The sequence below is a fragment of the Populus euphratica genome, unplaced genomic scaffold, assembly GCF_000495115.2.
Source record: "Populus euphratica unplaced genomic scaffold, PopEup_1.0 scaffold2274.1, whole genome shotgun sequence".
Taxonomy (NCBI): domain Eukaryota; kingdom Viridiplantae; phylum Streptophyta; class Magnoliopsida; order Malpighiales; family Salicaceae; genus Populus; species Populus euphratica.
In genome coordinates, this window is record NW_011502106.1 from 791 (window position 1) to 16,577 (window position 15,787).

The window sequence follows — 15,787 nt, forward strand, 5'->3', positions numbered from 1 at the left end:
TGCTTTCAGGTTATAAAAGACACAAAAGTAAGATGGGAAAATTAAACCATAAGAGCACATGAGCAACATGGTAATTTATCCCATTTGAATTCTGGTATATAATAAACAAATATATTCCAGCAACATGGTAATATATCCCATTTGAATTCTGGTATATAATAAAACTTCCAGTTTTATAAAATAGAAATCTCCCTCCAGTACACTGTGGAAATGAGGAATTTACTTAAAGAGAGGGTAGCTATCTATGTATGCCTCCTATTATCAAAAAACATGCAAATGCAAAACAATCCATAACTATTATCAAAAACATGCAAATGCAAAACAATCCATAAATTATAGATGTAGTATAAAAAGAAAAGTTATGTAAATAACCTTTCTTACTGTTGACTTTTGGCCGTCTGGAAGTGTGATAGTATGAGGCCCAATACCATGGCAGCACTCATGGCATATAGTGTGCGTAAAGAAAGATTCAAAATCTACCAATCCTTTTTGTTCCTCGCTAATACAAACATCAGCTATGGGCTGAAGAATATGCTTGAACCTGATTAGGACAAACACGTGATATTTAAAGTATTTTCCAATACTAACAATAACATATTTTCAGAAAGCAACAATCATTATAACAGGTCTAGAAATAAGGTAAGAAATTATACTTTGCCTCTGAAACATTCTTCAGCATGACCATTGAAGTTCCTCGATCTTTTACTATACGCTCATCATTTGGTAAATTGAAAGCAACAGTTTGAGGACCCTTTACATCCTGATGTCAAATTAAAACCCATCAGCCTTGGTTTTCCCTCCTTTGAAATAGGAACTCATACATAAGGGGTGGGGAGAAGTACTTCAGCAAAAGCTTCCTCAAAAAGCTGATCTTTAAAGGATGGACCAACAGAGTTTTAGATCCCGGTATTGTAAACGGGATGGGTTCATGCCAAAAAAAGGTACAATAGGGAAACAACAAGAGGCACAGAGATTTTTCCTATATATATTCCAAGAACATACCCCTGCATTATAAAGAAGCTGGATGACCCGAATGGGAGCAGCATTGACATTTTTTGATTTGTATGCACTGTCCATTGGAAGATTTTGTTCCAAAAACTAAACAGATATACTGTGTTAGAAATCATGAATCTAAAAAGAGAAGTCCCAAGAAAAACAAGTACCAACTTTGCATGTACAATGACTCAATACCTGCAAATTATCACCAAACAGTTTTAGTTGAGCAGTCGCTTTGTCATCCCGGATACCAATGAATGCTTCAAATGTTGCCTGAGAAAACATAACAGAACTCATGAGTCATTTATGCTACCTGAAAGATTATGAATATGTCAGGAAAGAATTTAAGATCAATGCTACCTTGTAACCAAAAATTGTATCCTCGTACGTCTCATATGGACCTATGGTAACGTCCAGCTTAGAGTCCTAAATCCAGAGATAGTTTAAGACATGTCATGAATCTAGATGAGAATATTAAGAATTTAAGCACCTTAACAATGAAATGAAGATCTATGCCATTCTTTCTTGGAAAAACTCAACAAACACACAATTGATGTTATTAAAAGTAAATGGCTACATGAGAATAAAGACTTGGAAAATGAAAAAAATCCAATGATTGAGCCCTATCTTTTCATATTATCACGTTATTAGTTTATTTAGAAAGTGAAAACATCCAATTGCAAACATGGTTAGTTTTCATCTTTCCATGATAGGTACACTTTTTTGCTTTATTCTTAGCCTAAGCTATTTCCTTTTTCCTTGAGGAACAAAACAAACAATAAATCAGGTAAGTTATACAGACTGCTGAGACCTGTGAAATATTGCAGAATGACAGAACGTTTCCAAAAATTTTAAGTTAGAAGGCCTCAGCAGACCTTCAAGTGCCTCTCTTGCTCCTATTACAATTCCACCTCATTCAGAAAAAGGAGAGTCGTATTTAAAGAAAACAGTCACCATGATTCAGTGTCCATAACTATGTGATTGTGGTGGCCCAGAGGGAGCGGGAGTGTACACGAGCAATTCCCAGTATTAACAATCCCCCAAAATCATATCCGTTTCTCAGTATTAGAAAACTTGCCCATGCAAAACAATTCCTACAGAGCCCTTTTATCTCAAACTAGAGTGCTGATGACAAGGGGAAAAAAGTACCATGCACTGGATGTCATTCTTATCACCATACACCCAAACCAAAAACTATGAGTGTTTTCTGGAATGTCAAAGTATTCTGCATACTAACCAATTCCATCCAGGCTATATCTGATTCATAATAGTCATTTGAGAGGAATGCGTCAGCCTTGCTATGTAGTAACCTCTTCAAACTACACAGCAGAAGAACAAATTCAACAATCATCTGTAAGTGGAATAGTATTCAGTATGATGTGAACAAATGAGTTACTGGCAACAAGAAAAATCTAGTATAACTCTATATACCTAGGTGAGCCAGCCAAGTCCCCAGCTTCATGCAATAATTCTGCAGCTTTTCTAAGGAAGGAGTTATACTCCTTTGAGTAAGGAACACTATATAGATCATGGGCAGTTATTAAATGATTTGTCCCATGAACTGCATGATTAGGTAAAGAAGAATCCAAACTAAATTCACTGTGTCTTTTGATGACGGTGAAAAAGCCCATTGCATCATTTTGTTCTTTCTCTGTCAGACTGTCATTCCATAATTTAAATTCCTGTGACATAAGAGAAACTTATTATTATAGTAGGTGTAGAGGGGGAGAGATCTAAATGATGCCAGAAGCATCAAACAATTTGCCAGTCACAAATATATGATGGTGATCCTATTTTAAAAAAATTAACTTCAACTTGCATAATGATCCTCTCATGCATACCTTTTTGTCCATATCAGGAGGGTAAAAATTTGCACCAGGTGGTTTTAGCATAGGAAATGCTGCTTTAAATTCCAGACCCTTCCATCCACTGACTGGCTTTGTGGCTTCAGGAAGTAACATGATGGCTGAATCTGTGGTTGTTAAAAATGCCTCGTTTTCATCAAGACAGGACCTGTTGATCATCAATAAATTCTAATAGACAGGTATTTCTTTTAAAAAAATATATAAAAAGTTGGGGAATGGTGAATTCTTAGCCTGTTCCAAGCGCACACACATACGAGCTCAAAGAAGCAGCACCTCAGAAAAAGACTCACCAGGGGCTCTTATTAATTGAATAATACATCCATTTAAGCTTGTCTAATTCTGATGCACTAGCCCGCTCCTTCAACCAATCTCTTAGAGCTGGATTGCTGTACCAAACCTGATTAGAAGCAGAAAAAAGCAAGAGGCAACGCTAACAGTCATTCACAGTTGCTAAGTATTGCAATCATAAATAGGCTTATTGTATTGGATTTTACAAGAGACTAATTATCTGAATTTTGTAGGAAGGAGAAACAAATCATGTAAAGTTACACAGAAGAATGACATTCACATTACTGGTACAAAGTTTCAAATACAAATATCAACTATTTCACTGACAGGAGATCCAAATGAAAAGAATTTGGTCAAGTTTGCAACATAACATCAAATCACAAAGAAACTACTTCACTTTATTATGAGTCCACATCTTGAAATGTTTTATGAGTTACTTCTATACATAATGCCAAGTCATGTCTTGAATGCTTAAGCCAAAGTTCTTTCTGCTCAGTTCCCTTCTATGAGGGATTGTCTAACAACTTCAGAAGGCCTCTCACCCAGACCTTTCCATTGAACTCTCTGTTGAGTAAATTACAGGTCTTGTTTCCCAGCTTAGGGTTTTTCTCACTTTGTTTGCCCTGATCACCTTTGGCCTTCCCACCCCCAAAGGAAAAGAAAAAGGAAGGCGGACAAAATGACTGGGCATGCTTGTTACCAAATAGACCACTGCTCGAGCTAGAGAAACACTATAGTAACTATACAGATCATGAACTAAAATATCATTTCATGGGGCATGCGCAGGTAATATATTGGTATTCAAGTCTACCACATGGAAGACATCTGTAAACCAATAATTTCTGCAGATTGTATGAGTGTGTCAGCCTACTTCTTGCACATGTGCATTCACATTGTTTTGCAACAGTAAGTACCTGAAGGTAGAAGAGTTCATCCATAAGTTTTGCAGCCTTGATAAGTAAACCAAGAGTCTTCCTGTCTTTATTTGATAGACCTGTCAACTGAAGAAAGAAAGAAAAATACTAAATTCAATCCTATTTGCATTAAGAACAAAAAACATTAGCATTTAAGAAATAGTAGTAGCAATACCAATACTAGTATTCTAGTTATGAGAATGACAAAAAATTAAAAGAGCTATAAATTTCTTGATCGCAATTGCTTAAGAGGCAGCCTCCAATTACTCAATATTTTCCACAAGTACAAATTCAAATTAATGCAGGCTCAAGCATTCTTTCACAAAACTAACCCCTTCCTCTTTTATACAGTTTTTATCCCTTTCTGAAAGGAAGAAAATATTGTAAACTAACAAGTTAAACCATCAACTTATGTTCACAACTAAGTTACATAAACAGGGCATCCTTTGCCACAGATAGCGTAGCTACTAAGATATCAGAGAGATCAATGCCAATGAGAAGAGAAAGTAGACAACCTCAGCATCCAGAGAAACAGGAGCATATCGACAGAGTTGCTTTTGTAGACTCAAACTGCGCGCTACAGTGTTCTCTGTTTACCTAGGAAAATTAGATGAAAGACGTCATAAGCGGAAAGAAATTATTAGAAACCCTTCCATGAATTAAGGTGATAATATGCACACAAGTTGGCTTTTTTGGCAGGAAACTAGTACAAAGGTGTCCAAAAAAGTGTTTTACGCACCAGTTGACAACAAAAGGAAAGCTTTTCCAGATGCAGCTAAATAACATGGTGCAATATTCACAAACATGAGGGAGGAAAGCATGAACTCACCTTCAAAACTCTCAGCATGCACTCAGAAAAAGTTTTTGCATGTTGAGTCAAATGCTAAAGAAGAAATCAAATGTAACCATACAAATAAGGAGTAAATATGTTTCTTTGATTCTAGAATATATTGACATGATTCACTTAATTGTTACAGAACTTGAGACAAAAAGATAACCATAGGATGCATTCCACCACAGTTGAGAAAAGATGTTATAACTAGCATAGTTAATTTTACTAAAAAAGATACTTTTTAGCATACCTTCTCCTAATGATTTCAAAGAGTTGGCCATACTGTTCATCTACATCATAGGGCACATAATCAGGATCTTCTTTGACAAGTAAGCTTCTATATTCCTCGAACGAGATGTATTTAACAACAGATACTTCTGTTTCCTATCATAAAGTGAAATCATAAACAAGCATTCATATTTTTCACAACTTAATAGCAGTAACCAATTAATGAAATATTCATGTCTGAAATGATAGGCATGTCACTCTCCATCAAACCTTCAAATGAAAAGAGCAAATTATTTGGCAGAAAACAAAATAATGTGCATGTACCAGAACATGAATAAAAAATTCAGATATAAAACACCAGTTGGAAAAAGTCTAAACGTGCAAGAAAAAAGAAAACTTTCAAGCATAAACAAGTGGTATTCTCCAAATTGATTTTTTTGTCAAAACCAGTCGATAATAGATAAAACATGTATTAACACAAACCAACACTCATCAAAGGAGAATGAAGTGCACACATTTTCTTACCTGAAGAGTAAATGCTTCAAGAGGAATCGGATCTACAGTTGTCACAAGATACACATCATTGAACTCATTATTGATGAATTTCCCATCATTTATAACACTGCATTCAAATATAAAGTACAATCAATTAATACAAGCCTTGTTGCATTCTCCCAATCCCCCAGTCTACGTCAACGAGATCAATTAAATCAAAATCATAATATCACAATCCATTACACCAATTAATTTAATCGGTCCGGTCTCCATAGACCAGGTATCCTATAGAACTTGTACAGTTAAATAAGGAATTTGATGTACATATAAATAAATACTAACCACTCTTGAAGATAAATAAAAATATGTTCAAACGCATCCTTTGGAAGGCTAATGCCTAGCTCTTCCTGAAGCTCTCTCCTAAACGCATAACAGTAAGAAAAATTAGTTTAATAAAAAAAAAGTTATTCTTATGCAGCAAGAAATTAATTGACAAGATAATAAAATAAGAAAAACTGTTGCAAATTGACTCACTGAGCGGACACAAGTGACGAATCGCCAGCAGAAATATGGCCGGCGCTTGAGATATCCCATCGGCCTGGCCAGGAATCCTTGCAATCGGCGCGACGTTGAAGAAGCAATTCTTGTGTGCTTTCGGAGTAAATCCACACGTGAACTGCTCTGTGGTAATCTCCATCTCTATGGACTTCTCCTCTAAATTTCCAAAAAATAAAAATAACAAAAAAATAAGAAGAATCACAATTTCTTTTTCTCAGCAACCAAGCAACAAACAAAGTAACGGTAAAAAATAAAAGGAATTTTTTTAAAAAAATAAAATTGCTCTGTTTTAATTTTGAGTGCTATAAACGATGTCGCACAGGAGCGTAATTAGAGGCATTAATTAGGTGTTTAATCAAAACATACGTAACATTAAGATGATCGATTAAGAGATAGAGAGAGGAAGAAGAGAGATTAGTGATTGCCTGGGCTTTGAAATGCCGGTTTTTTGACCAGTTTTGTTGAGAACGTCGAGGCGCTCTTCTTCCACGACTACAGCTGATGATGCAGCAGCAGCGTCTTCCATTTTTCCTTTTCTCTTTTATCTGAGAGGCAATAAAAGGGCTAGCTTGTTCGGCTTGTATCCTTTTTTGATGCCTATAAATTGTTAGAGAAAAAAAGAAAAAATTCGAGTGACACACTATAGCAGGATATGCCAGCTGCCTGCGTTTTCTCCAAACCCAGTTTCTTTGTATTTAAAATATATATATATAAATGGGCTTTTCAAACATCAATTTGTATCCTGTACTTGGTTTTGGTCAATTGCATCCAATTTGGCTGAAATGTGATTGAATCCTAATGAGTTGTTAAGAAAAATATATTTCATGTCTGTACAAGTAAGAAAGGAGTTGATAGAGAATGTAAAGATTAAATGCATGCCTTTTGAATTAAAATAAATGTTAGGATTTAGTATCATACTAGAAAGATATGTGGTGCTTTGTTGCGGGTAGACTGCCTTTTTTTTTTAATTTTAAAAAATAATATTTTATATTTTTTAACATGTTTTAAAATAAATAAAAATTTTAAAACTCAAATTATAGATTATACTGGATCTATTAAGATGATTTAATTTAATTATATAATAAAAAATAAAAAATACACCAAATCAAAAGAGAAAATGATGACAAACAAGGAAAAATGATTGTTAAACAAAAATATATGAAGTTGAATTTTAAGATAACATAATATTAAAAAAGTATGAAAAAATTGAAAAATAACAACAAAAAAATAATATAACTTGAGTTAGTATAGCAAACTCGCGATCTTAGTTGTGATGTTGAGCCATTCTCATAGAAAATATATAAAGAAAATAAAAAAATTAAATTCAAACTCAATATTGATGAATGAAATTAAAAAAATTGATGTAAAAAAATATTTTTTTAAAAAATTAATAGTAATTTAAGTTAATATTGCATACTCTTAATTTAGGTTATGAGACCGCACTAACTGTATTGAAAAAAAAAACATTATAAAGTATAATTTTCAATAATTAAATTTTGAAGGATATTTTTTAATTTTAAAGAAATAATCAAAAGCAAAAAAAATCAATTAAAAAAATGAGAACCGGATATAACATAAAAATAAAATGAAATAAAATGATGCAAGGAGCTTAGGCTAATGAGAGTTAGCATGTCAAATTCACCACTGCAGTTGTGAGACTAGGTTATCTTTATAAATAGATAAAAAGAATTCAATTTTTAATAAATTCAATATTAAAAGAAGAAATTAAAAAAAAATTGTATAAAAACAAAAGATTCATCAATCAAAAATATATTATTAAATTTTTTGATCTTGTATATTTGATCTTCCTCAATCACGCTTTGACAAATTCTCAGATGTTCTGATATATTCTTTTTACTGATATATTTTTTTATATTTTATCCTAATGTTGTTTTATTTTTTGTATTTTTTGTATTTGTTTACACGAGGCACCAAAATGAATAACAACAGCTGGCCATGATGGCCATGAGGGGTTTTGGTGTCGGATATATTCTGTATTGGATGAATAGGAGCTCTGTTTGTGGTCCCTCCTGGTTGATGAAAGGCTCCCCATTTCTTGCCTTTATTCGTCTCTTTTTATCGTAGAGCAAAGGTTGGAATTGACGTAGTTTAGCATAATTTATAGGACTTGATTCTTGGAGACTTGATTGGAGATAAGTTGGAATAAGTTTAGCATATTAGAATAAAAAAACAGAAAAAGAGTTGGAATAAGTTGCTTTAGAAAAGAAAAAAACTTAATAATAAATAATAAAAAAAATAAGCCCATAAAAAATGCAACACAACTAGTAGATCATCAAAGCCCACTTATATAACGTCAGTAAATAATGGTTAACAATCACAATGTGTTAGATAAAAGTCTACATGAAGGAGTAATTATGAGGTAATTGGAATTGATCAATCTAATATTTATTTTTCTCTAAAGTGACAAAAGGCTGTAAAAATTGATATTATTGAAAAAACAAAACACAAGAGTTAACAGAGCTTTCAAAAAAACAGAAGATATTGGTGTAAAATGGATGTCAAGATATGATTAAAGGAAAATTCTTCATTATTAAATTGAGCGGGAGGGATTAATAGATAATCCTAGATAATGTATAAATAAATAGTTGATAAAAAAAAAAAAAGATTTGTGTTAGTAACTGCCAGAAATGGTAAAAACAAGCTCGTAATTACCTGTGCTTTTTGTGGATAGCTGTGAAGATAACACTTCAAAACCACAGATGAAAACTTTTCGATAGTGTTAGGCGTGAATCGATCACACTTCTTAGAAACTTTTCTTTTCTTTCCTGGTGAAAAAGTTCCATATTTCCTTTCAACTTCTGGGTTGAGTTCATTGGATTGGTAAGCGCGGAAAAGTACTATTCCAAATCAATAAATTGCAGGGAACTTTCTGGGTACAATACCTAAATAAAAGTGAAAGCAATTGGTTCATAATTTAAAACTGTATCATGCATAGACATGACCAGTTTGATTATTGATTAATTTCTGATAGAAAGTGCATTCCAAGTACTTATCAACCAGATATTCCACATTATAAATAAAAAAGTTATGGCACTCAAGAAATTGGCTACTTTTCTTCCCCTGTTTTATTCATAGAAACGTCTTCTGAACGTTGTCTTTCTATAATTTTTTTTTTTTTTGTTAAGAGTTCAAGGAAATTCAAGTGGCTCAAAGAGAACAGTTCCAATCATCTTCGTAATGGGAAGACAAAAGTCATCATCATTCAATTGATAAACATTTTGGTAGTCTGGTCAAGCTCGGAAGGTGGAAAGAAACATCCTAACTCTTAATTTTACAAATAATTGAGTTACAAAAATATGAGTGCATGGCTCCAAAGGCTGCCGGTAAATAGAATTTCTTGTTGAATTTGTGGAAAATGATTTGGACACAGTTTACTGGTACTCTTCTCTGTCACAATCAGTGATTTTTTTCTTGGGATATAGTTAATCCTAGCTAGTTGAATCAAATAAAGATCATACCGCTCTCTCTCTCTCTCTACTTCCATTATTGAGCTCAAACTCTTGGCACCTAAATTTGTAATAAAAGGGGAAAGCATGATTCCTCATTTTGTGTCTCTAATTTTTTTTCCTGCTATTCTAGTGCTTGAAATTGCAACTGTATCAGCACTTATAGCAAGGCCTAATTAATTTTACAGAAATCTATGGAAGCATTAGCATTGCTTTTCCATCTGAAAAAGGAAACAATTGCTTCATGAATAATTAAATGGTTGTCAGTTTTTGGCAACAAATCAGCTTTGACCAATTCAATGATTTCAATCATGGCCAGGATTATTTTTTAAAAAATAAAAAATCAAGAAAAATAATTTTGAGGAATTTTAATTTTGATATTTGATAATGTCCTAAAATATTAAAATAACTTAGAAAGAAAGTGTTTGTGTTGAATAATTAGTTAATCACTTAATTCTAATAATTTGATCTATTCTCCCGAACCAACCAATCACTATTATCGATAGCTAATGTATATTTGATAAGCCAATGATCGATAGCTAATGTATATTTGATAAGCCAATATAACTAAAAACAAATACACATAATTTTTTTTTAATAGATACGAGAAGTTTCAAATGCTTAAATAAATATTTATTTACATCAATCAAGAAGATTAAAGAGTCACAAGGCTATAAGGTACATCCAATACCATAATTCCTGATAAATCTTCATCCATCAGTATTAGAAAACTCAAAGGACTAAACTAATATAATAAACTGAAAAACATTAAATTTAACTCTCTACAACTTTTTTGAAGTTGAAGAAAGCACCTTCTGTTATTTTAAGAATAAAAAAAATATTTTTTCTTTTGCTTGGAAGGTAAAGGAAAGAAAGTGAAGGGAAATTGATCATTCTTTTAAGCACACCAAAGCTGTGGAAGAAGAATATCATCTAGTTTTCTTCCTTCAATTTTTTAAAGTAGACTAAATGACAAAAAAATACAAAATTTTATTCTACTATATATTCTCATTAATGTAAAACAATAAAAATAAACCCCTATTTTTGCAAATGGTTGATTGAATAATAATGAATAGAACCAAAATGTAACAATTTTCTTAATTGTAAAAATTTAGATCTAACCTAGTTTAATTTAAGTTTCGACTTATTAATTTATCAAGGCAAATCAAATCAATTTTTTAAATAACATTGTTTTTATAAAAAGTTAAAAAATAAATTTTATAATTGATTTCATCTAAATTAGGAGTTAACCCGTTAAATCCCCTGCGTTTAACAAATTTAATTTTAAAAATGGTTCAAAAACAAATACGGGCAAAATTCTAGCTCAACAAAACACCATGTCAACCTGCCATACCATGTTTAAAACAAATCTTCACGTTTAGGGGAAAAAAAATTACTTCACTGGGTTCGAAGTTTTAAAGTCGTTAGAAGGCAACTATTCGCGGCTTAGAAGTATCAGATGATTTTCTCATGAATACAAAAGTCTGCTAATATTGGGTTGACTAGGAGACCACGAAAGTGCAAAGAAATGTCTTCAATATTTCCCTTCCTCTTTAAATGTGGATAAATGAACTTGAAATCAAATTATATCTGGAAAAAAAACCCACAAGAATGGAGAAAATGGTTTCGAAATTGGTGTTTAAAATGAATTTGCTGATGTTAATGTTTCAGTTAGCAAAAGCAGCAGCACCTGTAGCGAAGTTTGGCTGTCCAGATCGATGCGGAGACATTACCATTCCTTACCCTTTTGGAACTGGAAAAGACTGCTACAAGGACGAACGGTTCGCGGTTGAATGCGATGAGACTGCCAACCCTCCTCGAGCTTTTATAAGTCGAATCAATGTGGAGGTGCTGAATATTTCAGTTGAAAGAGGATTGGCTACCGTCAAAAGTCCAGTAATATCCTTCAATTGTACGGGCAGGGAAGATGGTGGATCTCTGGATCTCACTGGATCTCCCTTTGTTTTCTCCGATTTCTGGAATGTGTTCGTTGCAGTTGGTTGTGATACTCGAGCTTTCCTGAGCGGGATTGAGCCGCAAGTCCTCGGTTGCGTGCCTACATGCGGTAACCAGCGGAGTAACGTTAGCTTGCAAGAAAATAATATGTGTTCAGGTCGAAATTGCTGTCAGGCTTCAATCCCTTCACTCCCTCAGGTTTTCAAACCAACATTAGTTTCTACTAACGTTGATCAAGGTAGAGAAGCATGCAAGCTAGCCGTTTTGGTGAATAGGACATGGTTTGCATCGAATTTGAGTGATCCATTCGCACTGCAGTATAACGATTACGTTCCAGCGAACTTGGGTTGGGTGATGAACATGAATGATTCTGATATTCCCATTTTTTGCAGCACGTATTACAATGAATCCTTAAAATCTGAATGTGCGTGTTGGCGTGGATTTGAGGGTAACCCATACCTTGAACATGGTTGCATAGGTAAATATTGATCTTAACTTTTTTCTTGATTTATTTATTATTTTTATTCAAGCAATAGTTTTTTGGTGTGTTTATGTAATCAAATTTAATGATGGTAAGTGTCAGATTAAAATAAATTGTTAACTAACGATGGCAAATACAGGATTGGTTTAGAATCAGGAAGTAGTTTAGTATTTTAATACTGGCGTGTTAGTTTCAAAATATTTTTTTTTTAATTTATTCCGGTTTGAATTAATTACATAGCTAGATATTTTTTTTTACCGTGGAATTAATTATTGGCAACTCACATGATGATTATTTTTTATTTGATTCAATAGGTTTCTCTTTATTGGGTCATCTAAGTATTTAAATATATATAAATTTATATGATTTATCAATTTATCTACTCTACAGAAACTACTCATTTATATTAATCACTCAAAAATACAATATAAATAAAAAAAAAAATTCTATTCAACTCAAATCTACACTCAAACACTCTTTATTGCTCTCTCTCTTGATTTTTCATTATATATATAACCCACACCTTCAGCTCTTTTTCTTATCTATTTATTGACAAGGCTAGAGAGATATTGAGCATAAATCATGCAATGATTTATGCTATCAATTAAATCTTTATTAATATTAAAGTAAAAAATTAGTATTTTCACTTATATATAATAAATAAAGATGAAATAAAGATGGTACATTGTTTATCTCCGTTAACACCTCCTCCATCTCCAAATTTTAATATCTATTAATTTCATTATTGTATATGAGATGCATGGTGATTATTTTTGCTTTCTTATTCTATTAGATGTTGACGAATGCAAGACCCCAGAGAAAAATACGTGCCAAGGGATGCTCAAATGCGTGAATACACGTGGATGGTACAGATGCGCGATAAATAAAATTTATATAATTATCATAGATACGAAGATTTCTGATTTATTCCTTTCGACCTGTTTAATGCATGTCACTAATGTTTATTTTCAGCCTTATAGTTTTTATAAAATGTTATATTGGTCCTCATACAATAAGCATTCACTAATATATGGCTTGATATAAACAGAGAAATGCTTAAATGATTAATTCTACATAATTAATCTAGCAAGCTACTATTCAGCAATCATTATGTGAGCACAGATCTCAACATATTAACTAAGATTTATTCTTTGCTGTAAATAATGCAGTTGTAGGATCAGTCATCTTTATATTGGTACTGCTGTTTGGCCTTTGGTGGATATATAAACTTGTAAAGAAGAGGCAGAACAAGGAACTCAAAAAGAAATTCTTCAAACGTAACGGTGGGCTATTGTTACAGCAACAATTATCCACTAGTGATGGTGGCGTTCAGAAAACAAAAATATACAGTTCTAAGGAGTTGGAAGTAGCCACCGATGGTTTTAATGTGAACAGAATACTTGGAGAAGGTGGTCAAGGCACTGTTTACAAGGGAATGTTAACAGATGGAAGAATTATTGCTGTTAAAAAGTCCAAAGTCGTTGATGAAGAAAATCTCGAAGAATTTATTAACGAGGTCGTCATTCTCTCACAAATAAACCACAGAAATGTGGTTAAGTTGCTTGGTTGTTGCTTGGAGACTGAAGTTCCTATACTAGTATACGAATTCATTTCCAATGGAAATCTTTACAAGTATATCCATGTTCAAAACGATGACTTCTTGTTATCTTGGGAAATGCGATTACGGATTGCCATTGAGGTTGCGGGAGCCCTTGCTTATCTACACTCGGCAGCATCGATTCCGATTTATCACCGTGATATCAAGTCTACAAACATACTCCTAGATGAGAAATATAGAGCCACAATATCAGATTTTGGATCTTCAAGATCCATTGCCATCGATCAAACTCACTTGACCACTCATGTGCAGGGTACTTTTGGGTACTTGGATCCAGAGTACTTCCAGTCTAGTCAATTTACAGAAAAAAGTGATGTTTATAGCTTTGGAGTGGTTCTGGTTGAGCTTTTAAGTGGACAAAAACCGATATTTTCCGCTAGCCCAACAGAAAGTAGAAGTTTAGCCACGCATTTTATCATGTTGATGGAAGATAACAGGTTGTTTGATATTCTTGACGCTAGAGTCAAAGAGCATTGCCATAATGAAGAAGTTGTTGCTGTCGGAAATCTTGCAAGAAAATGCTTGAATTTGAATGGGAAAAACCGGCCAACAATGAAAGAAGTAACCACAGAGTTAGAGAGGATAATTCAAAAGGGATCAAATGTTCAACAAGACAGTCAAGAGAATGAAAGTGCCATGGCTGATCTCAGTATGCAATACATGGGATGCATTTCCGACATCAATAATGACTTGTGATTTTAATAATTCTTCATCATCAGAAGTTGACCTTTTGATTATCAAACAATATGTTTTTCTATTTTAATTACCAAATAGAATGTTGGCTTGTGTGTTATTATTATCTTTTGTTTAGAAGTTGTTGAATCAACTAAGAATCATGTATTATATCGTTGTGTTATATTAATAAGATGACAGGGATCCTCCACTGCTCCTATGTATGGAAATGTTGGTGCAGATTTATTAAACGGTCGATTTTTCAATGGTGTATGCCGACGAGTACTATTGAATTAATATTTGGTTAAAGGAAAATCCCTGCGCAGAGCCATTTTCAGCTTGGCTTTTGGTGTATCATGGGGTCTTTGGTTAGCTAGAGACAAGACGGTGTTCTTGGGATATTCTACTGATTGAGATACTGTCTTTGTGCTGGTTCTTCATCGCCAGACACTTTATTTTAAGGTAAAATGGTAGTACGATGGATAATATTACTTTAAGAATAGAATGTATTCTCCACTTCTATGATTTTTTTAGTTAATCAGTTGATTAGTTTTTATCAGACAGTAGAAATTTAGTGAATTGAAGGAAAAAAATTCCATATAATTCTATGAATTAAATGTCTTCTCTTCTCTTTTTTGAAGATTCAGACCAAAAAAGTACTAACTGACAAATGTATCCTCTAAAGGGGGTGGTTTAAACTGCCTAATTTGCATAAAATTATTAATGATAGAAACTGGGCGTCGGCAGTTTGGTTATTTTATTAATGCAGGTTGGATTTATATATATATATATATATAAATAAAACTGAATAATCATTAATGAGGGTTGTGAACTTTCATCCATAAGTTTTGCAGCCTTGATAAGTAAACCAAGAGTCTTCTTGTCTGTATTTGATAGACCTGTCAACTGAAGAAAGAAAGACAAAAACTAAATTCAATCCTATACGTTTTTATCCCTTTCTGAAAGGAAGAAAATATTGTAAACTAACAAGTTAAACCATCAACTTATGTTCACAACTAAGTTACATAAACAGGGCATCCTTTGCCACAGATAGCGTAGCTACTAAGATATCAGAGAGATCAATGCCAATGAGAAGAGAAAGTAGACAACCTCAGCATCCAGAGAAACAGGAGCATATCGACAGAGTTGCTTTTGTAGACTCAAACTGCGCGCTACAGTGTTCTCTGTTTACCTAGGAAAATTAGATGAAAGACGTCATAAGCGGAAAGAAATTATTAGAAACCCTTCCATGCATTAAGGTGATAATATGCACACAATTTGGCTTTTTTGATAGGAAGCTAGTACAAAGGTGTCCAACAAAGTGTTTTACACACCAGTTGACAACAAAAGGAAAGCTTTTCCAGAGGAAGCTAAATAACATGGTGCAGTATTCACAAACATGAGGGAGGAAAGCATG

At 33.2% G+C, this 15,787-nt stretch overlaps 2 protein-coding genes across 3 annotated transcripts; one reads left to right on the plus strand and one right to left on the minus strand.

The window, feature by feature from the left end:
- Positions 1 to 318: 318 nt before the first annotated feature.
- Positions 319 to 6,983, minus strand: LOC105118837 (nudix hydrolase 3-like). Its single transcript, XM_011016889.1, is given in 16 exon segments — positions 319 to 541; positions 654 to 760; positions 1,003 to 1,098; positions 1,192 to 1,269; positions 1,357 to 1,422; positions 2,234 to 2,315; positions 2,428 to 2,678; positions 2,838 to 3,009; positions 3,152 to 3,258; positions 4,064 to 4,150; positions 4,579 to 4,660; positions 5,146 to 5,279; positions 5,649 to 5,745; positions 5,961 to 6,038; positions 6,153 to 6,332; positions 6,602 to 6,983. Coding segments are annotated over 16 exon segments (1,926 nt in total). The 5' UTR covers positions 6,703 to 6,983; the 3' UTR covers positions 319 to 333.
- Positions 6,984 to 11,241: 4,258 nt separating this feature from the next.
- On the plus strand, positions 11,242 to 14,590 carry LOC105118838 (wall-associated receptor kinase-like 22). 2 transcript variants are annotated; one of them, XM_011016891.1, is made up of 4 exons: positions 11,242 to 12,077; positions 12,874 to 12,987; positions 13,250 to 14,174; positions 14,216 to 14,295. In XM_011016891.1, coding segments are annotated over exons 1-4 (1,863 nt in total). In that variant the 5' UTR covers positions 11,242 to 11,254; the 3' UTR covers positions 14,217 to 14,295. The 2 variants fall into 2 exon arrangements, with proteins under 2 accessions (XP_011015193.1, XP_011015192.1); XM_011016890.1 differs by having other exon boundaries at positions 13,250 to 14,590.
- Positions 14,591 to 15,787: the final 1,197 nt, after the last annotated feature.